The 21,642-nt window shown below is 38.4% G+C and overlaps 2 protein-coding genes across 3 annotated transcripts; one reads left to right on the top strand and one right to left on the bottom strand.

The window, feature by feature from the left end:
- Positions 1 to 600: 600 nt before the first annotated feature.
- On the bottom strand, positions 601 to 3,395 carry selenow2a (selenoprotein W, 2a). The gene is made up of 4 exons (XM_041266652.1): positions 3,140 to 3,395; positions 2,393 to 2,490; positions 2,122 to 2,198; positions 601 to 1,532 (listed from the first exon to the last, which is right to left on the bottom strand). The coding sequence occupies exons 1-4, from the start codon at positions 3,166 to 3,168 to the stop codon at positions 1,449 to 1,451; spliced, it is 288 nt and encodes a 95-aa protein (XP_041122586.1). The 5' UTR covers positions 3,169 to 3,395; the 3' UTR covers positions 601 to 1,448.
- A 2,203-nt stretch (positions 3,396 to 5,598) lies between these two features.
- LOC121324587 (cell division cycle protein 27 homolog) lies at positions 5,599 to 20,834 on the top strand. Of its 2 annotated transcripts, XM_041266650.1 has the most exons (20): positions 5,599 to 5,705; positions 7,498 to 7,573; positions 8,415 to 8,562; positions 9,185 to 9,310; positions 10,292 to 10,389; positions 10,507 to 10,646; positions 11,027 to 11,232; positions 12,097 to 12,208; positions 12,366 to 12,481; positions 13,255 to 13,380; positions 13,870 to 13,969; positions 14,192 to 14,396; positions 17,063 to 17,235; positions 17,561 to 17,713; positions 17,986 to 18,194; positions 18,884 to 19,001; positions 19,411 to 19,539; positions 19,627 to 19,701; positions 19,930 to 20,098; positions 20,639 to 20,834. In XM_041266650.1, the coding sequence occupies exons 1-20, from the start codon at positions 5,679 to 5,681 to the stop codon at positions 20,722 to 20,724; spliced, it is 2,592 nt and encodes an 863-aa protein (XP_041122584.1). In that variant the 5' UTR covers positions 5,599 to 5,678; the 3' UTR covers positions 20,725 to 20,834. The 2 variants fall into 2 exon arrangements, with proteins under 2 accessions (XP_041122584.1, XP_041122585.1); XM_041266651.1 differs by lacking the exon at positions 13,255 to 13,380 and having other exon boundaries at positions 5,600 to 5,705.
- Positions 20,835 to 21,642: the final 808 nt, after the last annotated feature.

Raw genomic sequence — 21,642 nt, 5'->3', positions numbered from 1 at the left:
TCACCATAAACTGAACAAACGGCTTAATACAAGCAGAGATGCTAGCAATCTGTTTACCATGGAACAGCGGTCAAACCAAACACTGCATCACAAGCCACATAATCACCATAAACTGAACAAACGGCTTAATACAAGCAGAGATGCTAGCAATCTGTTTCCTCCTCCTCTTTTATAGGGTTTGAATTCTAATAGAATAAAGTGTTGCAGATATTATCAAGCAATTGGCAACTCTGGATTGGGTTTACATTTCTTTTTGCTTTTCCTTTTCAAAATGTAACTTTTTGCTCCCATCCTATCATTGTACTCAGACCGGGGACAAATACAGCTGTATCTGATATTTTAAATACCGCTTATTTCAGAATAGTTTAAATGTATATGCTCGAAGAAATCAATGTTCTTTTCAAATATTTAAATAGGAATTGCCCAAATAAGTCAAATATTATTTGAAATTTTTTTTTTTTTTTTTTTAATTTGCAGGCCTCTTTTTTTTAGGTATAAAATATTGATAAAAGTCTCATTCAATATACTTATATATATATATATATATATATATGATATATATATATATATATATATATTCAAATTCTACTATTCAACTATATATATATTCAACTATTCCCAAACAGTATGTGAATAATCAAAAACTAAAACCTAATTATTACCCTAAATATATAATCATGTACCAAGTCTTGCAACTACCACAAATGTGGAGGGATTTGTAACGAGGAAAATGCTAAACATGTTCAATTCAATAACTTCAGAACCAGACGTTAAAGATATTTCATTGTGTTCAAATATTTACCCACTGCAATAAAATATTCAAATATTTCAGTTAATTGATCAAATTAAATCTAATTGAAATAGAGCAGCTTCCAAAAGATAACTGAGTGGTTAGCAAGGACAAGGCCCAACCTGCTTAGAGTGCAGGATAATAATTAGGCAGCTGTTTGTCACAGTTAGAGATTTATGAAGAGTTGAAAGGGTTTCAACTACTTTACACATTTAAATATTTTCAGAAGTTACTTAATGCAATCTGTATTTAATTACAGTTTGTATTTAATTATTTTCAAACAGTTACTTTTCACAAACCATATCTACAACTATATTTACCCCAGGTCTGGTTGAGCTTCAGAAGTTGGCATCCCTGCTTGCATACACAGCTCGAGGGCAAAGCCGTCCATCACTGTGTCTCCCTACAGGAGAACAGAGCGGCAAGCCGGCTCTCGTTTCTAATTGGTTCATCTTGTCGGATTGCCCGGGAGCAGCAAAGATGGCAAATAGAGAATTGATGCACAAACAGGCATAGAGTGCACTGAAATGTCCCTGCCTGCAGCCCCCAGGTAATCCCTCATGATGATGATGATGATGAATCCATTGAACCTGTGGCTTGCCCTGCAGTGAGTCTGGATGCTGCTGTGTTGACATGCAACCCTGGGGAGTCTGTCCAGTTACAGAATGACACAAGGAGGACGGCTGTTGGTGATTTTCTCAACCTGTTCCCCGTCGTGGGCTCTCTGAATGGCTCCCATGATCTGCAAACAGAGAAATAAAACTGAGGCACCGCCCTGAAACCAGGGCACCGTCCAGGGCTATTCTACACAAGCACCGCCCTGAAACCAGGACACCATCCAGGGCTATTCTACACAAGCACCGCCCTGAAACCAGGGCACCGTCCAGGGCTATTCTACACAAGCACCGCCCTGAAACCAGGGCACCGTCCAGGGCTATTCTACACAAGCACCGCCCTGAAACCAGGGCACCGTCCAGGGCTATTCTATACAAGCACAAGATAGTTAATAAAATACAAACAAAATGTGCTTAGAATCTGCAATACTTTTACTTGCAAAAATTTGAAGTCAGCCCGTTTGCCAATACACTAAGCCATGGCACAGACTCAGAATGGGAACCCAGCATTAATCAGGTATAAGCGTTACTGTAGACTTATAGGTTGGTTATAGTCCGAGTTTCTGAGGGTCCCTGTGGAAATGCTGCATTTTGCTGTTCTTAACAAGCCAATGTGAGCCATTTTCCATTTTCACTCTTCTCTGCCCCCTGGTGGCAGTACCAGTTTTCTTCGTTCGAATACTCCAATAGGAATTCCACAGCTGTGGAAATACTTACATCGTCCTCGTAAGGGAATCCGCTGGTCTCCAGCTTAGAGAACACAAGCTGCCCGTTAATTTCTATTTCGAAGCTGCCTGAAATTAAACAGATTTTAGCGCGTTTTATTTATAACTGTCTGCCAAGTCAAAGTCTTCAGCTTTTCAGTAGCCTGATACGGAGTCTGCTGTAACGAAAACACAATAGCGTTTTAGAGGATACACCCAAACAGCCTCTCCCGATCAGGCACGTACTGATTTCCGTTCAACAAACAAGTTCAAAATGAATTTACCTGATCTCCCGACTGTGCCAGAGACGTCCGCATCAGAAAACTCAGCCATCACCACCCTGGCCAGCTCCTGATAGCGGGGCTCGTACCCTCAGGAGCCGCTGCAGGACGGAGGGAGGAAGACGGTGGGGAGCGTTAGAGGCTGTCGTATCTCAGACTCTCAAACTGCGGTATTTAAACTGAAGACGAGGCAACTGCAAGTGTCGCCATTTCTATTTTACAAGCCGTGACTGAAAACAGTTAAACCCTAGTACCACCCTGTAACAAGCCTACGAAAACGAATCAATGTTTCGCCATCATAGCTCCAGCGGCAGTGATGCGGGCAGCACATTGGAGCCGAAATGGCGTCACATTCCGGTCTGCTGTACTGTTTTCCAGACATCGCTATGCAAGCTTTGCCTGCTTCCAGAATTTGCGCGTTTGCATTCGAGAGCAATTCAAACAGCACGATCAGGAATCAGATAAAACTGAGAAACACACTCGAGCGGTCAGTGCCAGGGTAAACAGCAGCACGGCTAAACAGTAGGAACCAAAGACAAGACTGGTGACAATACTACTGGATGTAATTTGCATCAGCCCGCCTGTCGTCAAACGTTGAGAACGCCAGTTCCCAGCGACCGCAGTTCTGGCTAAGCTTGGTTATATAACCCTTACAAGCAGGCTCACGTCGTGATGCTGCAGTTTCGCCCGCATTACTACATTCATCTTCAACATTTTAGCAATATACCGCTGCATTATTTATATACTTACCAGTACTCCACATGCACTTTCACCCCCATGCTCGTTGTTAGTCTTTACAGTTTTAATTGAACCTCAAAGTTACACACAGCCCGTGTATTTGCACTTTCTGCAGGAACAAAGAGGCAGTCACTCGACGCAGTGCGTGCAATGACGTGTTGTTAAAATGGCGTGGTTATAAACAGGAACGTCACGCCAGCCAAGTGGGTATTGACGCAGTACAGTCAGCAGCACAATCTCACTTTCAGTGTGCAGTTCCTAACACTCTCAGGTGAAATGTATGTAAAAGCCATTATACAGTAAGATAAATAAGTAGCCAAAGTAAGGTAAAACTGTCCTTTTACCCCGTTTTTTTCTTTTTTTTGCTGACCCCTCCCCCCGGCACTTTTATCCAAGCATATGTATATTACAGGACATCCGAGTTTAATGACAATTAACAGTTTTTTTTTTTTTTTTTTTTTGAGTCATCTCTTCATTCTCAGATTGTGAATCTGATCTCTGAAAAACTGGTTTCCTGGCGGTGTACCGCTCATTGTGGTCCCTATTGGCACAAGGAAGTACCGGTTCTTCTCCATACTAGAAGATGAGTAACGCTATTTGTGGTCCCCACTGGACAAAAAGGAAGGTTCATTTTTGAGAATTAGCTATGTTGAAGGTTAGCCTATATCTTTGGTAAAAGTAAAACATTAACAAATATTGAAATAAATAACCTACATAAATCAATACATAGACATTTCTTTCCTGATCTACTTAATATTGATCTAGTGCCTGATAAGGATAATTTGCTTCTGAGAGAAGTTGTTTCACGGTTTGTACTGCCCTTTCAGCCTCCCCATTCGCCTGTGGCTGTCGTGGGCTACTGGTAACATGTTGGAAGTCATGCTTTTGCAAAGCTGCTGAAGGTGGAACTGCTGTATTGTGGTCCGCTGTCTGACATGCTGCTTTCAAGTGCTCCACGATGCCAAGTGTGTGGTATACAGAAGGCAGAACGGATTTCTCTCTGCGCACGGATTTATTCAGTTTGGTGAGAGTAACATAACAGCAAGGGAGAGCATTCCAGAGTTCGGGGGTCCTATGAACGCTCTACCACCTGTCTTTTGCTTTAAAATCTTTGGGACAGTCAGCAACCTTGCATCTTGGGACCAGAGAGGCCGCCCAGGAACTGGAATTCTCCTTGGCACAGTTAGAGAATATGGCACGGCTCCTGGTTTTAGTTGTAGTCGTCTGCAAGCTCTACCAAGACGTTGAAAATATCAGAACATCTGTTGAGCCATTGGCATTGTCTACTCGAGCAATCAGCTTGAGTTTTTCAATGCTGTTCTTCCCAATACGGGCGTGAAGAGATTACACACAACCTAGATGTCTTCTTGTATTATTCTTCCTTGCTTAGTTATCGGAGTGGTGAAAATTCCTTGCACACTTAAAGCATTTCATCCCAGTGCTTTGCCTGTGAGTCTTATTGGGATGTTCTGCTTCTTGTCAAGTGCATTGTACATGGACTCTCGTATAGAGGTCACATGTCCATTTTTAAACTGCACTTTATCTTGATCTGTTGTTTTCCAGTCTCATATCTTGGCCTCAAGCACTCCTCTAAAGATGCAATCTTCTTCAAAGCTCGATTGTTCTTACACTTCCTGTAGAACTGGTTTTGAACGTCATACACTCTGGTAGTGGCCTATCCTGATGTCACATTTTTAATAGGATAAAAAATCTTTCAAGTGAAACTGTGGCTTTCCAAACCTTAAGCACTTGTGTGGTCTCTTGTGTTTTCCTCTGCAGTGGCTGCTGTTGCCTGTGCTGTGCACGATTATGAGAGGTTTGAGTGGTCCGGACGGTTTTGCTGAGATGTATTTTTCTTTCTGTACAGTGTGTAGTTTGTGTGCATCTTGCTCCACTTGTCTGAGCTCAGCCGGCTCACTTACAAGCAGCGTATATCGTGCACGCTACAGTATGCATATTCTGAGGCCGGCTGCCACCGTGGTCTGGCAGCCGACGTCGGACTCCTTCTTATTGATTGCAGCCAAAGCGTTGTTCTGGCATTGCACAATACAGCAATACCTGGCCATTGTTTTTGGCAACAAGGAAGAACGTTTACATAGGGACTCTATGAGGAATGGCGGATTGTTTTCCTCTTCGCAACCGTTGCTAAGCACGTGACCGTAACAGTTCCCGACTGTTCCTCATCTTAGACATTTACAACTTAATACACTGTTTAGTGAAAAGATCCATAATTATCTCCAATGTTTCTACAGTGCCTTACGTCAATGTAGCGCACACAACTAATTAACTAATGACAGTGGCGATCGAGCATAGTGGTGTCAAACGTTTGTTTCCGTATAAATGCAAAGAGCTCGGGTACTTCCGTACCTGTCCGGTCCGTTTCGTTCGAATTCCACAGTGATCGTCAATCTCCGCTGGGCCTCGGCTTTGTCGGTAAGGGTAGGAGTTACAGAGAGAAGAGAGCGTATAGTGTGAGTGAGAGAGAGAGAGAGAGAGAGAGAGAGAGAGAGAGAGAGAGAGAGAGAGAGAGAGAAAGGCGCTTGATCCCAGAATGACGGTGCTGCAGGAACCCGTCCAGGTAACGGAGTGAAGCCAACGTGAATGTTGTGATTTCTAATTAACGCAGCCGCCTGTCGTGCAACCCGCCTTTCAAAAACTTCTGCTCGCTAGCTGGAAGGTGCAGCTACTCCGAGTCCGGGGTATGAAAGCAAACAGCTGAGGCCTAATGCTACAGCGAATAAGCAGCCACTGTTTTAATGCGTTTTTTATAACAAAATTAAAAGTAATAGAATACAACGACAGATACAACTGCAGATATACCAATGGGGTGAGGTTTATGTATGACATTGCTTTGTTTGGAGAAATCATACAGTATGAACATTAATATCTGTACACTTTTAATAAAGATAACAGCAGAGTTCTGTATACAATTAGACACGAACTGTGAAAAAAAAATTGAAAAGCATTGATTATATAGTCAAGTATTGACTCCAGCTCTGTTTGAAACTCTTATTTAGCAATGGTTAATGAATTTATTCACTACCAGGGGGTTGTGAATCGCAATACACCTAAACTGGTATTCATAGTAATAACCACACATTGCACTCGGAGAGTCGACATTCCAGAAATTCATTTACTCATTTGAGGAATTATATATAACTTCAAAGTATAAAAAAATGTTTTAATTGGGGTCTTTTCGTTGTGCATTGCATCACAAAACATTCAAACTACGGTCGTAGTTTACTAAAACACACCAGTTTCTTGACTTGGCAAAATATTCACCCCTCCGCCCATTTCATTACTTCAGTATGGATTCCCGACTTTTCAGTACTTTTATATCAATTTTTTTTCTATGAAGAATTGAGTATTTAAGTAAAATATTATCACTTTTAAAATGTTTGTATGAAATCTTTCTGTGTTCAAACCTACATATATGAAGGCTGAGCTGTGACTTAACATTGAGCAAAACATGCTTTATATCTTTACAGTGATTGGTACTGTAGCTACTGTGGATATTTTCATTTCAGGTCTGTGTTGTACAACAAAGTACAGTTTGACAACTTACTGTATACAAGAAGTATCTTCCTGGATCAGTTAAAAGTTGCATGGTTTTGCAAGGGACAAAAAAAAAACAAACAACAACAATCTTGCACCTTAAATTTACCAAGGCATTTACACTGATCCTGTCTCTTACTGAGTTTTTGGTGCATATATAGTAACCTGTGCTATACTGTTTCAGTACAATTGTTCAGTTGATTCTTAGTCTCTTCACTCTAACTGACAGACGCGGGTTTTTGTTTTGTTTGCCTTTACAACTCATTTGTTTTAGAGGCTTTTAAATTCTAGCTTTGTTTTCTTGCTAGGGGTTAATATCCTCATGGTCTTTTATAGAATCAGTCACTGCAAATAACATCACAAATTGGGAATGGCACAGACTTTCCACTCGTTACATAATGAAGCGGTGTAGAAACAGGAGGTATGTCTTAAGTGGTGTTTCTAGTACATTTTAGGTGTGAGAGAGAATTTTTATTTGGCATAATCTTTATTAATGGGCAGGCTTGGCGGTCCAGTGGTTAAGTAAAAGTGGTTGATACCAGGAGGTGCCCGGTTCTAATCCCTGCTCAGCTGCTGACTAACCGTGTGACCCTGAGCAAGTCACTTAACCTCCTTGTGCTCCGTCCTTCGGGTGAGACGTAAAACAGAGGTCCTATTGGAAGCGACTCTGCAGCAGTTGTTGATGCATAGTTCACCCCCCCCCCCCTTAGTCTGTAAGTCGTTTTGGATAAAAGCATCTGCTAAATGACCAATTAATGATTAATAATAATGTTTGCTGGGAACGTGTGCGTATTTTCTTAACATTTTCTTTGTAGGCTGCTGTTTGGAATGCACTTAACCACTATGCTTACCGGGATGCTGTGTTTCTGGCAGAAAGACTCTATGCTGAAGGTATGTGTAGATATTTAAAATGCATTGAAAACTGGATTGGGTCAACCCACCCACTTTTTTTTTTTCTAGACTACAGAAATGGTAGGGGATATGAAATGGACCCTTGTTTTTAAAAAAAATATTTTAAAATACTTTTATTTGAAGAAATACAGCTTTTGAAGGTAAGTTATTAAATGCCATTTATGATTTTTGCAAAATTTTTATATTTTTAAATCGTAAACTTTTTGCCAGGTGAAGAATTTGTGTTTGCACTTGTTTTGTTAGATTGAGTTGTAACTCTATAATTATGTTTACCGGGATACTGCTGGCAGAGATACTCTATGCAGAAGGTATGTTTATACAAGAAGTGACTGCTGTTGTGTGTCCACTAATACAATATTAGAATTTGTCCTATTCAGTCACATATTGCTAATTTTCGGGCTATTTTTAAAAAATGTATAAAAAAAATAAATCTAAAGAATGCATGGAAATACACATTGCTGTAAGACTATTAACTAATCAGTAAGACATTTTGTCAGAGGGCCATAGTGCTCCTAATATAAGGCAAGGAGCTGATGAGAATGAACTTGCACAATTAAAAGGTACATCTTTTCTGTTTGCCTTTGTATCTCCAAAGATCACATGTGGAACTCAATTCAATGACTTTTGAAAATGCAATTTTCTTTTTTTTTTTTTTTAAATTAGACAATCTCAGTTATCTTGGTATATGTCCAGTTCACTCAGTGATTTAATTTCAGGTTTGATGCATTTGTTATTTTGTGGGCTGTTGTAACTTAGAGACCCATTTCCTTCTACTAAATTCTGTATTTGCATCTTTTTTTACTGTTCTGTGTCCTAACAGTGCACTCGGAAGAAGCTCTTTTCCTATTGGCTACTTGTTATTACCGCTCTGGAAAAGCATACAAAGCATATCGTCTTCTTAAGGGGCACAGCTGCACTACTCCACAATGTAAATACCTCCTTGCAAAGTGCTGTGTGGACCTAAGCAGGTAAGACCAAGATTTTGAATACTAGGGAGGGGTTTCAGGACCTGTACCTTGACTTAGGGGCTTGTTCACAATGGGTGTGTGAGGGACTCTGCTCTGCCCAAAGCAAATATTCACAGTGCATTTGTGCTGGATGTGTGAGTACACTTGGAAATGTAATGATTCTGTTCTTGTACAGTAAGTGTACTGAAATTGTTTTCCTTTCTCATTGGTGACTGTACTGTAATATTGATGTATTTATGGACTTGTTATGCATGTAATCATACTCTTCACTTTCACAACCATTAATATTATGCGTATGCATCAAATTCCTTCATTAGATTGACCGTCGGGTGGTCTCAGCCCAGTACTTTTTGTACTCTGCAACATTTGTAGCTTTCACACACCAAACGTACTGAACCATAGGGTGATGGGGTCATTCCTAAGTGACCTAAGGTGTTTGTCATTGATAGATAGGCTTGCACATTTATTGTTAATTAAAATCACTAATCACTGGATTACAAGTTTTGCATCAGTAATCTTTAGACTAACCATTAAAAATATGTCCTTTTCCCGCTGGGCATTAGATGTCATTGTGTAAGCTTGTATTCTGTCTTGAAAATGCTTTCTGTTGCTGTATTTTTAGACTTGCAGAAGGAGAACAGATTTTAACGGGGGGAGTCCTGAATAAACAGAAGAGCCATGATGATATTGCTACAGAGTTTGGAGACTCTGCTGGTTTTACACTGTCTTTACTGGGGCAAATTTACTGGTGAGATATTAAGTATCTGTCATAGTTTGAGTCTGGATTTGAAATTAGGGGTGCACCAATATAAGGAAAAACCACAATCAGCTATCAGAATTTTATTATTTTTAGCTGATTTTATGTACACCGATATTCATGATTGAATTTCTTCCAGGACAGAATTTAATGTTTGGTTTGGCGTGCTTACTAATGATGCAAGAACACTGAGTCAGTGTTTTCCTTTGCAGTGCTGTGTAACGTGCCATCAACTTGAGTTAAATATGTCTCAAAAGAGCAGTGTTTGGAATTTTTAAAAAAATATCTGAAGACAGCAATAGGACAGCTAAGTTGTGCGCAGCAGAAGAGACGATGCTTCATTAAACCCAATGATGAACTCGGAGTAAAACAAAATATAAATTCTCATGCTTTTTTGATGGTTTAAGTTGTTATTATTATTATTATTATTATTATTACACAGTGTACTTCAAAATGACCTTTTTGTAATTTTTTTTGATCTTGCTTAATCTGCACTGATTACAGGTGTATTCGGCGCATTTTGAAGCAGAAATTGATCATTGTGCCATAGGCTGCATTTCTTTAACTGTACAGTATAGGTAGAAGCTATAATACACAATGTTTGACAGCAAGTGGCTGTAACATATATTTCAACCAGTATTTTACTAGTACAAATGCAATGTTATTTTTGCATGACGGGGTTGTAAAACAAATGTATAAATTGCTGTCAGGCATAAATACAACAAGTAAACGATGTCCATTTTTTGTACGTCTAGTTCTAAAACAGTTTAGATATGCCCCATGTCTTGTTCTAGCAGTTTACAAGAGCTTACCTGCATTATCTGATGTTATCATTGGTATTAAATCGTTATCGGCCATTATGAGCAGACAACCATTCTCGGCCAAGAAAACATTAATCAGTGCACCCCTATTTGAAATATAACTCTCTTGATTGCTAAGTTATGAATTTGACTTTTTTTTTTCTTTAAATAGTAAAACAGATCGACTACCCAAAGGCTCTGAATGCTACCAAAAGAGCCTGACATTAAATCCTTTTCTGTGGTCACCGTTTGAATCTTTGTGTGAAATTGGTATGTCTCTCCACTGAATTTCCAGTAACTTAATTTGAAGAAGTTTGTCATTTTGAATATAGAAGCAAAGGCATATGTTTGTGATTTATTAAATGAGATTTTGTCTTGTCTTCACAGGTGAAAAGCCAGACCCTGATCAGATGTTTAAATTGACATCTCTGCAGAATTTCAGCAGCTGCCAGCCGAATATTGCCACTTACTGTATACCCCACAGGCAGCTTGACACAATCTTGATGGAAACACCACAAGACACTTTAGTATGCTCTACACGTTTATATAGTATTGTCAATAGAAGGGAATTTTAAGTAGATCTGCTCATGTCCGAGTATAAGGGTTAATACGAATTTATTACATGTAAAATGGCTTTCAGTCATAATTGGGGCCAAGAACTAACTAATAACTAATCTGTTTTATGTAAGCATAATTATGCTATATTTAAATGTGATTGAATGTATTCAATAGTTTTGGGTCATTCCTGATATACTCAGTGCAATGATCAAGTTAATTAGACTATATCATATATAAATGGACATGTCTGCTTTTTATAACAACCTGTGTTACTACAAATGTTTCACATAAGAAGCAATTATTTTTCTTTGTTATGACTCTCTCTCTCTCTCTCGCTCTGTTTTTAAAGGAATTAAATAGACTTAATCTAGAATCTTCTAATTCCAAGTATTCATCCTTAAATACGGATTCTTTGGTTTCCTATATTGATCCTTCAGTAATTTCCCCAGACTCTGTGCCCCTTGGAACTGGAAGTACCAAACAGGCACAGAACAAACCAAAAAGTGTGCGCTGTTTACTAGGGGCACCTGCTGCTCTTAACCCACTGACTCCAAGGTAACCTCCAAGAATTGTTCGTGCAATAGCAAGATTTTATTTTATTTTATTGTATATGTTGTGGTTAGCTAGTGAAATGAACTGCAGTCATCACTCGGATATACGACACTAAGATACACGTCCATCACATTCATTTTGCCATCCTTGTATTAAGAATACAATCAGTCTCCATTATGTATGCAACAAATTAATGCACTTACCCGTGACATGCGATCTCCGACTGATACAAGGCCCATCTCTTCAATGCTATCATTTATTTTATTATCTGCCACTGGCTACGTTTTTTTTTCCCACACATGCAAATCTTTTATAACACAGCGCTTCCTCCAGTTTCACATGACGAAAATGCAGCAACAACAAAGCGAGCGAGACCAGCTACTGTAATGTAAAACAGTTTAAGATACTGTGATGTGTTTGTTTTTTGTTTTTTTTTGTTTTTTTAAATCTGTGATCTTTAGTTGCATTTCCATTTGCAAGTAAACTGACAGAGCCTTATCGAGTTACTGAGCACTATTTTCTGCAATTTTGAATACTCACTTTGGATACTGTTAATTCTGAAAACTATTTTTTTTATTTTTTGCTAAATTGCATTGCCTTTTACGTTTTAAGCAGTTCTGTGCATGGGTAACATTTAGATTTCATTTTACTGTTGTGTCGTTAATGGGGAATTTTACATACTTTTAAATCTGGTACTTATTGTAGCAGTATCTACTGTATTACAGTCCACATATCCAGTCAAAATGAAATAATCAGATACGCGTCACACTCTTTAAACTGTCGCTGAAGTCAAAATTTTATAGGGTGGGATATGTGAGTGCTGACTGTATTACCTCTTCAATTTTAATGTTTGTGTGATTCCTGCAGTTTTGGAATCTTGCCTCTAGAACCCAGCCCAGGAGATGGGTCCTATCTTCAAAACTTCACCAATACGTCATCGGTAATGGACCCCCCCTCTTCTGGTCTCCCTGCAAAGAAGGTAGTTAAATGATATAATAAAAGTACTTGTGCTCTTTTGTTTTATGCTGCACTGTAACATGACCACCATTTTACTCTTCTAAAATGAATACATGCTCTATTTTTGCTGGATTCAGAGTTGGGACAGTAATGGTAACTAGTCGTCTTTTGTTGTCCAGTCTGTAGCCCGAATTAGCCAAGTTGGAACAAAATCTGTGTTTGCACAGAGTGGCAACAGCAGAGATGTTGTCTCAATTCCTTTGATGCAGACGCAGAGCACAGCCCCGCAAACGAGGTAAGTGTATTCACCAACTACTAATGCATAGCTTCTGCACAAGGAAGGAAGATTGCAAGGTTATTAGAGGGGGGTTGGTGGAGTGAGTTTTGTTTTATTTTCCCGTGGGTCATGGCTGAGATGCAGCTGAAGTCCCTGTGCATTAGATTGCTCGATAGAACTGTGATGAAGATTGGAATGGATATTTCTTAGCACAAGGTCTCAAGATATTGGAATCTAGAACCTAGTGACCTTATTCTGATGAGTTCTGGTCTCTGATTAGATCTAGTGAACTGCTAGCTAGAATTTGCACGAATTAGATCTATCTCCACAAACAAATTGCTTTACATGGTAAGAATGTATAACTGGCTTAAAATGTAATATCTTGGTAACTGCAGAGTCATTTGATTTGAGGTACTGTTCTACAATCAGGGATGCAGGTCACGCTCACCGACTTGTACAGTGCTAATATCTGACATGCTGTTCGCCTATCTTAGGAACGATTGGTCTGATTTTTTAATTTATTTTTTAATCTGTTGTGTTTTGATATGAGATTCTAGTCTATGTGCTGAACTCGCAGTACTGACTCCTTTTAATGTGAAGGTGTTTTTTGCAGAGGACTGGTTTTAATGAACTGAATGGCAAATACAGTTATGACTAGTACGCTGAGCTATTGTTCGATAAGTTCTGTTGCTACCCACAATCAAAAACTGGTATAGCAGGATCTGAGTTTTTGTTTTCTTTGGAGAGCTTTCTCAATTTGGTTTTCTCCTGCACTTCTCCCACACTCACAGGGGCTGTGAAAGATTCTACAGCCTGGTCCGATTCGGATCAGCAGCTGGAGTGACTGTGAGAGAAGTAGCAGAGAGAGAAGGGGAAAAGAGAGGCTCAGCGGGGAAGAGAGATCAGACAAACTCAAGGTAGCCAGGCAATGAACGGATAAAGACTAAGAGCTGAAAGTAGAGCAGAAAGCTTGGGGTCAGTGGGCACTGTAAAATGTGGTGAACATTTGTATGACTTTATGCGGTGTTTCCTTTCTTGCAGGGCCTCCTTTTCTTTTACAGTGACTCTGTGCTGTCATTGTAAATCTTTCCTGATGTTGTATGACACTGGTGTCAGTTCCCTGTGCTTTGTAGATTCAGTAGGTGGGAAGGACTGTCTAGTATTACCCTCCGAAGTTAAACTATTAAATACTGGTGGTGGTTCTGCATATAAAAGCACTGGAGTACATGAGATTGTGTTATAGAACAAATATAAAAACAGTGGCTTTAACATGATGCTTATCAGGAACAGACTAAACATCCAGTGCATGATGAATTTCTGTTTATTTCGCTGCATCATTCGTTGCAAAATGCAAGATTAGATGATGATAATGTAAACCATTTCAGTGTTCCTTGTCTTTTTTTCAGTACCACGCCTCAAGTGTTGAGTCCAACGATTGCTGCGCCTCCAAATATACAGCCAAGGAGAAGTTCTCGGCTATTTACTAGTGCCAGTTCTACTGCCAAGGTAGAGTCAGTATTGCTTGGGGTTGCATGTTTTGTCTTTAAAACCTTAATGCATAGAAGCTTTACACAAACAAGCCACTGTAAAGTGTTCAGTGATAGTGTTTTAAATTGTGAATGTTATTTATGTTCTAAGGTTTCTGTTAATTGGAAATATTTGGATAATGTACAAAATAGAAAAATATGTATTCTGTTTGAACTAAAATAACGATATCCTCTTCAACAGGAGAACAGTAAAAAGTTGAAAATGAAGTTTCCAACTAAAATCCCTAACAGAAAAACGAAGACTAAAGCAAGTAAAGGAGGGATAACTCCGTCTAACATGAACGACAGTATAGAGATTCTTAAACTAGATTCTTCCATTTCTGAAGGGAAGGGCAGCATTGTCATGCCTCAGACACAAGCCTTCACCATTCAGAAAGCAGCTGCAGGTAACATGTTTGTTTTCCTGTATAACGCATGCAGAAATGAAGGTGTGTTTTGTTGCTATTTATTTGGTCGCTGTAAGGTTTGTTTTTAATTACAGTGGCATTTGTAAAATACATTTATGAAACATAAATTTTGCATCTAGTTTTATATGGAGTAATTTAACCTTGCATTTGCACATACAAAAAAAATATTAAGTTGCAGAAAAATTGGCAAAGGGATAATTTTGGAATAGATTAATGAAGGTATACAGTCAATTCTCCTAAAACGAACTCAGATTTAACAAATTTCCTGATACAAGAGAACACCCCTTGGGTAGCAAGCGAAGTGTTCTCTAAGACAGTCGCAGTATTTCAAGGTCAATCACGATATGAATCAGTAAATCCAAGCGTATGTTAATAAACTATAATAATAAACTAACAAAACACTCCTACAGGTGCTAGAAATGCAGCAGTGGCTCTAAAGTAATTATGAGTACAAGAATTCACTTGAACGCAATCAGGGTTAGAAACTAACGTGAGGCTAATTAAAACCAGTGAGAACTAGTTGATGTCTGTGTCTTGGTGGTCCTGTGGGTGAGTGCCTAAAAATAAGTGTACAGATATACTCTCACAATTATAACTTACGTTTAAAAAATTGCAGGAAAAGCCCATTTTCTAATGGGGTTTAGCAGTGGTAGTAAACAAACATTAGTAATGCTTACATAACGGTGACTCAGAACTGAAACCTCCTTTCGCATATAGAATGCGTCGGTGTTTCATTGAATTTTGTCCATGTGATTTACTTACGCTATTCATTTAACTGAAGTTTCAGAATGAACAAGAGAGATAAATACGGACATTTCCTCACATTGTTTCATTTTTCAATTATGTATTTCTTTTTTGAAAAAGCCCAATTGCTTCAACACAACATACTTATTTGGTAGGTCAATCTTTAATCAGTGTAAAATATTAAAGTATTTAAAACTGTATAGATTTAAGGGATGATTGCTTGCTAACATTCGTATTACAAGACTTAATGTAACATATCAGAACAACAATTTCATGTGGTCCGTGTAAACACACAAAATTATGATTTGCGAACACAAGGAATATGACAGAGAAAAAAGGCAGCACACAGTAACATGGCTTTCACAATGTGACTGGCTGCAGTAAGTCTATGCCTTCAGAAAATAAGATGTACTGCAAGGTTTGTGTCCAGTGTGGCATGTTTGTCTACTTTTTAAGATAGGCGATTTTAAAGTGCATGAAAAATCAAGTAATCATTATAACTGTGTGACAGTGATGAAGGCAAAGACTACCAAATAAGGCATAATAATTACTACACACTGTAAACACCTCTGTGATTTTAAAGCTCAAAGCATTTTTGACGCCCCTGCAAAGCGGCGCCACCGTATTGGGATTTTGAATGCATGTGTGACCTGGATAAGGAAAAAGGATTAAATCAGGTGAAAACCTATAGAAATTGTAAACAGGCACAAGTGTGTGCACGCTATTGCGAGGACCTAGTGTCCAGCCCAGTTAACCAGAATGGCAGCTGCTAGTTATTTGTCGGTTATCTGGGACAGTTCTACAGATCCATTACTGAAGTGGTGATAGGCTACATGAAGTATGCTGTCAACGGTTCGGAACACTGGGAAGGCAGATGCAGAAACCAAATAAATGTATCTGGGAATGAGGATTTATGTTTATTGTGTGTGTGATATATAATATTTTTTTAATACAATAAAATTTTAAAAAATCGAAATTAAGTGTTAATTTTTTACGAAAATCAAATAAAAGCCTAATATTTTAGAGACCCCAACAGCTGTTGATTCAGATTCAGGAATTTCACATCAGGACTAGCATGTTTCAAAAGGTAAATGAAGCAGCTCTAGATTACTCTCGCGATGACAAGTCTGTTTTGAAAAGATTGAAAAAAACATTTGAGTTTGATGATGATGATGATGTTGCCAGGTTTCCAAACAGTACTGTACCAGTTTTTAAGCGGTTAGCAACATATCGCTAGCGGTGCCAGAAAGGTTATTTTTAAGCAAAGTTCTTGTTCCTTTAGGTGGAGCATTCACAATGGGAATTCAGTTTCACCACAAGGGTGTTCCATAAGCCGAAGTGTTCTCTTAGGAGGTGTTTCTATACGTGGAGACAACAGTCGCTTATTGTAAATTGCAAAAGAGTGTGAAGGGTATTGGGAAATGTATTACCTTGCATCCAGATAAGCACCTCTGTTATGTGTTTGTGCTGTTTTGAGTACTGATCATATGGTGCATTGAGTTGCCATAGTGCTTGCGCATCTTGCATATTGCTCAGTACCCTGATGTTGAGGACACATTGCATTGCATTAAGAATGCCTGTGATCAGAATGGGACATACAGATTTCAAATGCAGTTCATTTGCAATGTATACTTTAAAAGTTCACTTACAGCTGTATTTTCAATAAACTGTATAATACTTTTTCATTGCACTGTAGTTGAAATTTGATTTCAGTGTTACTGTAACTTTAATAAAAATTAATAGTACGCATTTTAAACGGCTGATAAGAATTAATGATAAGACCATTATTTTTTGCTAGTCCCTTTAAATTCATATTAATGAGAGTTGATGGTATCTAGATTTGGAATATAAAAGAGGATAATTGCAGTTCCTGTTTTTTTTAATGTAAAATTCTCTTTCAGATGGGTTAATGAACCTCCTGCGTGATATGGGGAAAGGTTATTTAGCACTTTGTTCGTACAACTGTAAAGAAGCAATCGGTATTCTGAGCCAGCTGCCCTCTCATCATTACAACACAGGCTGGGTACTGTGTCAGATCGGGAGAGCACACTTTGAGCTTGCAGAGTACATGCAGGTAAAGGGATTAGGATTTTTTTTCTTGCTGTGCTGGATGGCACAGTATTGTGGTCTAGGAAGAAGTCTGAGTTTATAAATCATCAAATTGCTAAAATCAAATGTCATCTACAAAATGTTTCGTTAATCGCTCATATCTGTCCATTTTCATGTGTGAAGCGGTTGATTCTCTACTGGTCTGAATTTGCATGTTGGTGTAAGATTATGATAATGTCAGCATACAATGAAAGATGCAGTAAATTCTGTACATTATTAGTAATCTTTATTTTGCATAAAGAAAAATGAACAACCTCTTTTTTTTAAAACCATTCAATTTTTTCTTAAAGGCAGAGAGGATATTTTCAGAAGTACGTCGCATAGAAAGTTACCGAGTGGAAGGAATAGAGATTTACTCAACAACACTTTGGCACCTTCAGAAAGATGTTGCTTTGTCAGCTCTGTCTAAAGACCTTACAGACATGGATAAAAACTGTCCAGAGGTATTATTCCCACGCAACTTGAAGCAAAAGGGTTAACACCTTCAATCTAAAAAGACTCATTGTTTATTTGTAGATCAGTAGTACATGAGTCTCAATGTTGAGTTTAATCGGATCGCACTGGATCTTTTTCGGTGTTGAAATTTGTCACCAGTTTGGTTCAGATCGATTCCAATAAATGTGCTTGATTTGTGTCCCTGAAAAGGTGTGGATTTGTGTAGACAGTTTTGTTTTAATTTTAATCTCTCTCTCTCTCTGTCTCTGTCTCTCTCTAGGCCTGGTGTGTTGCTGGTAACTGTTTCAGTTTGCAGAGAGAGCATGATATTGCGATCAAGTTCTTTCAGAGGGCAATCCAGGTGGACCCAGGCTTTGCATACTCATACACACTACTTGGGCACGAGTTTGTACTCACAGAAGAACTAGAAAAGGCTTTGGCTTGTTTCAGGAATGCCATTCGTGTTAACTCGCGGCACTATAATGCATGGTAAGGACATACCGTATTCCTCTTTTTCTTCTCAAAAATAGCCTGCATCTTCAGTTAGAGTACAGTATAGTGATGCGTGTATTAATCACCAACAAAAGAAGTCTCTGCCCGAATACACAAACAGCAACGCGACTGACTGTCGAGAAAAGACAAACCAAAACGTTACTGCCCGGTATAGAATCGTCCATGTTATACAGGCAGCCATATACAAAGAAGCGTCATTCGCTTCCTGAGGAATACCAAGAGAAGCTTTTACAGTTTCAGCAATTCTAACAAACAGTACCAGCTGGGATAGATCAGACATGCTGATCAGACCCCCCCTATTTTTCAACATGCCAAGCAATACCACATTTCACAAATTGGGAGAAAAACAGGTGCGAGTAATCACAACTGGAAATTAGAAGCCACGCATAACTATTGCTCTGTGATTGCAGACGATCGCAAGCAGCCTCCATGTGCGTAATTGAGGTTGTATCTTTGTAAATGCGTATTTATTTTATTTTTTCCGCTTGCCTGATACTGTGTTTAAACATACAGCTGTTTTTTTAGCCTGTTATACAGCTTATATTTTGAGTTGTACCTTAAAGTGCATGCTTGAGGTATCAGAATTAGCTTTCAGCTGATGAAGGTTATGTTAAAGCAATGCTTCCAGATTTATTGATTTTCTCATTTTATTTTTTTTGCCATAGGTATGGCCTGGGAATGATCTATTATAAGCAAGAAAAGTTCAGTCTGGCAGAAATTCATTTCAAAAAAGCGCTCGATATCAACCCTCAAAGTTCAGTCCTGCTATGTCATTTCGGAATGGTAAGTAATTTAATTAAATGCAGACCGCATGCCTTTTATGAAGCCCACATGCATTTAGATAACAGTTTCACGAGCATTTATACTTCAGAATGCAAGCTACATTTATATACTGAAAATAGAAAAGGCAAAGGAAATGTTGACCCACGCATTCAATGAAAGTAGAAGGATTGAAGACCCTAACTTTGTGACATCAAGTATTCTTGTGAGAGACTACATTTGAGGCTTTAAAAAACTATTGGGTTTCACCAACGTAGCAAAAATGATAGCTTAGATTGTACTAGTACTATACAGATCCACACTCCAAACCACCGTGCTCATTTTCTCTATATGTCGCAAATGATCTTTGAATACTGTCTTTTAAATCTGTTTGTATAACTTGCTTTGTGTGTGTGTGTTTGTGTGTTATCAGGTGCAGCATGCTTTAAAGAAGTCCGAACATGCTTTAGAAACTCTGAACAAAGCCGTTAGTATTGACCCTAAAAACCCGCTATGCAAATTCCACCGGGCCTCAATTCTGTTTGCTAATGAAAAGTACAAGGTAAGAGAAGCTTTTGGAACTAGAGTTATTTTATGTTGATGTTAGCGCCTTTCACTTTGTACACTAAATGATATTCTTTTTTTCCAGGCTGCTTTACAAGAACTCGAAGAACTGAAACAAATTGTCCCAAAAGAATCACTGGTTTACTTTTTAATAGGCAAGGTAAGAAATGTTGCTGTGAGAAATTGACAGGACAGCGTCATTAGCAATGGTGATTAGACCAGGAAGGAGACAGACGCAGTAGTTCAGGCGCACATTTTAATAATAATAAACAAATAAAACATTGGCCAGAACACCGAACAAACACACTTGGTCGACCTAAGTTTTAGTGTATAAATACAAATGATTTGTCCTGTGCTTCTCGAATGTTTCCGTTTGCAATATTTTCAGGTTTATAAGAAACTGGGTCAGACACACTTGGCCCTGATGAATTTCTCCTGGGCCATGGATTTGGATCCGAAAGGTGCAAACAATCAAATCAAAGAGGCCATTGATAAAAGATACCTTCCTGATGACGAGGAACCGGTAACTCAAGAGGATTCCTACCCATTTGAGTCGGGTAAGTACATCTGGTGCATACCGGTGATAGAGTGCTCTTTCATTTAGACGCATGTTGCAAAACAGCCTGTTTTTGTTTGGACTGCAGTGATTTATAGGCAAACACATGGAATATATGATCAATAAAACATAACTGATATCACAAACGCATCTTGCTTTTAAAAATAAACTGATAAAGAATTACACTTATAAGCTTGATTTTTAACATTCACTTGATGAACAGCTTTTTCAAGAAGCAATAATACCTGGGCAACTGTCCAGTTTCATTCATTGCAGATGTCTTCAAAAGTGTACAGTCATTACAAGGACACTAGGGTTCCGGTTTAAAAAGGGGGTCTCATGCTCCTGCATTTAATAAATGCAACATTCATTTTTCACTCTTCCAGTTGGAATTCTGTATTTCTTCAGTCCTGCACTGTAATTAGACATGTCCAGTGTTCAAACCCTGACGCTCACTTGCTATACTGTTAGTCTGTGGAGGGGGGGGGGGGTCTGTATGTTGCTGACTCATCTAGTGATGTCATCTGTTTGTCTTTTCTAGTTGAAGCTGAAGAGTCGCAGGAAAGCAGTATGACCGACGCAGACAACACTCAGCTTCACGCATTGGAAAGTGAAGAGGTGTATTAAGTCAGCGTGATTTCAGAATTTAAACTGCTGCTGATACAGAACCACCTGTCCCTCCCCCACTTGCACCTTTATTTATTTATTTATTTATTTTATTCCCCCCCCCCCGGCCCCCCGGCTTCGAGAGCTAGCTTCAACAAGCTTGTAACACAGACATGTTCATTCTCTTTTTCAACTTTGTATCAAAACGCATTATTATTGAATCACATCATAAAGTGAGTACTTTTGATTGGGAGAAATATATATATATATATATATATATATATATATATTATATATATATATATATATAATACTATACACACACACATACATACACAGGGGTACCTTTTTAATTAATTTTTCAATACAAAGCAACTGACCACTTTGTCTTTGATACATGGTCACCCACCGTACCACCCCCCCCCCTACTCCTGATCTGTTGAAAATCTTTAATTAAAATTGATGGTTTTATTAATGTGATTCAAAAATAATTATTTGAATGTTTCAAGCAACAAGAGTTGATATGCGCTTACGCGTGTGTACACACACATATATATATATATATATATATATATATATATTAATTTCTGGTTTGGGGGGTAATAAAAACCCAGTATTTGTTAGAAGTCCACTTTTCTTTATCATAAAGTGATCAGGTAGTTTGTTACAAAAAAGCAATGTGTTGAAATAAAAAGGCTGCTTATTTTTCCAAGCTGTTTTAAAACTGCACTTACTGAAGTGAAATAAAGAAAAGGCTAAAGAGGGATGCAGGCAATCTATTTACCAGGAAGAAGTTAATAAGAAATAAAAAGGTACAGGATGTGAATTTCAAAGTAGTTGTCACCTACTGTTTCTGGAAAAGGCTCTTCTGTTCTGTTTCATTACAAGTACTTGAGTTGACCAAAAAAACAAAACAAGAAAATTAATTTAAGCTATTGC

Source organism: Polyodon spathula, chromosome 12 (assembly GCF_017654505.1).
Source record: "Polyodon spathula isolate WHYD16114869_AA chromosome 12, ASM1765450v1, whole genome shotgun sequence".
NCBI classification, from domain to species: Eukaryota; Metazoa; Chordata; class Actinopteri; order Acipenseriformes; family Polyodontidae; genus Polyodon; species Polyodon spathula.
The sequence above is the reverse complement of the archived record's forward strand: the minus strand, read 5'-3'. Positions and strand labels throughout refer to the sequence as shown.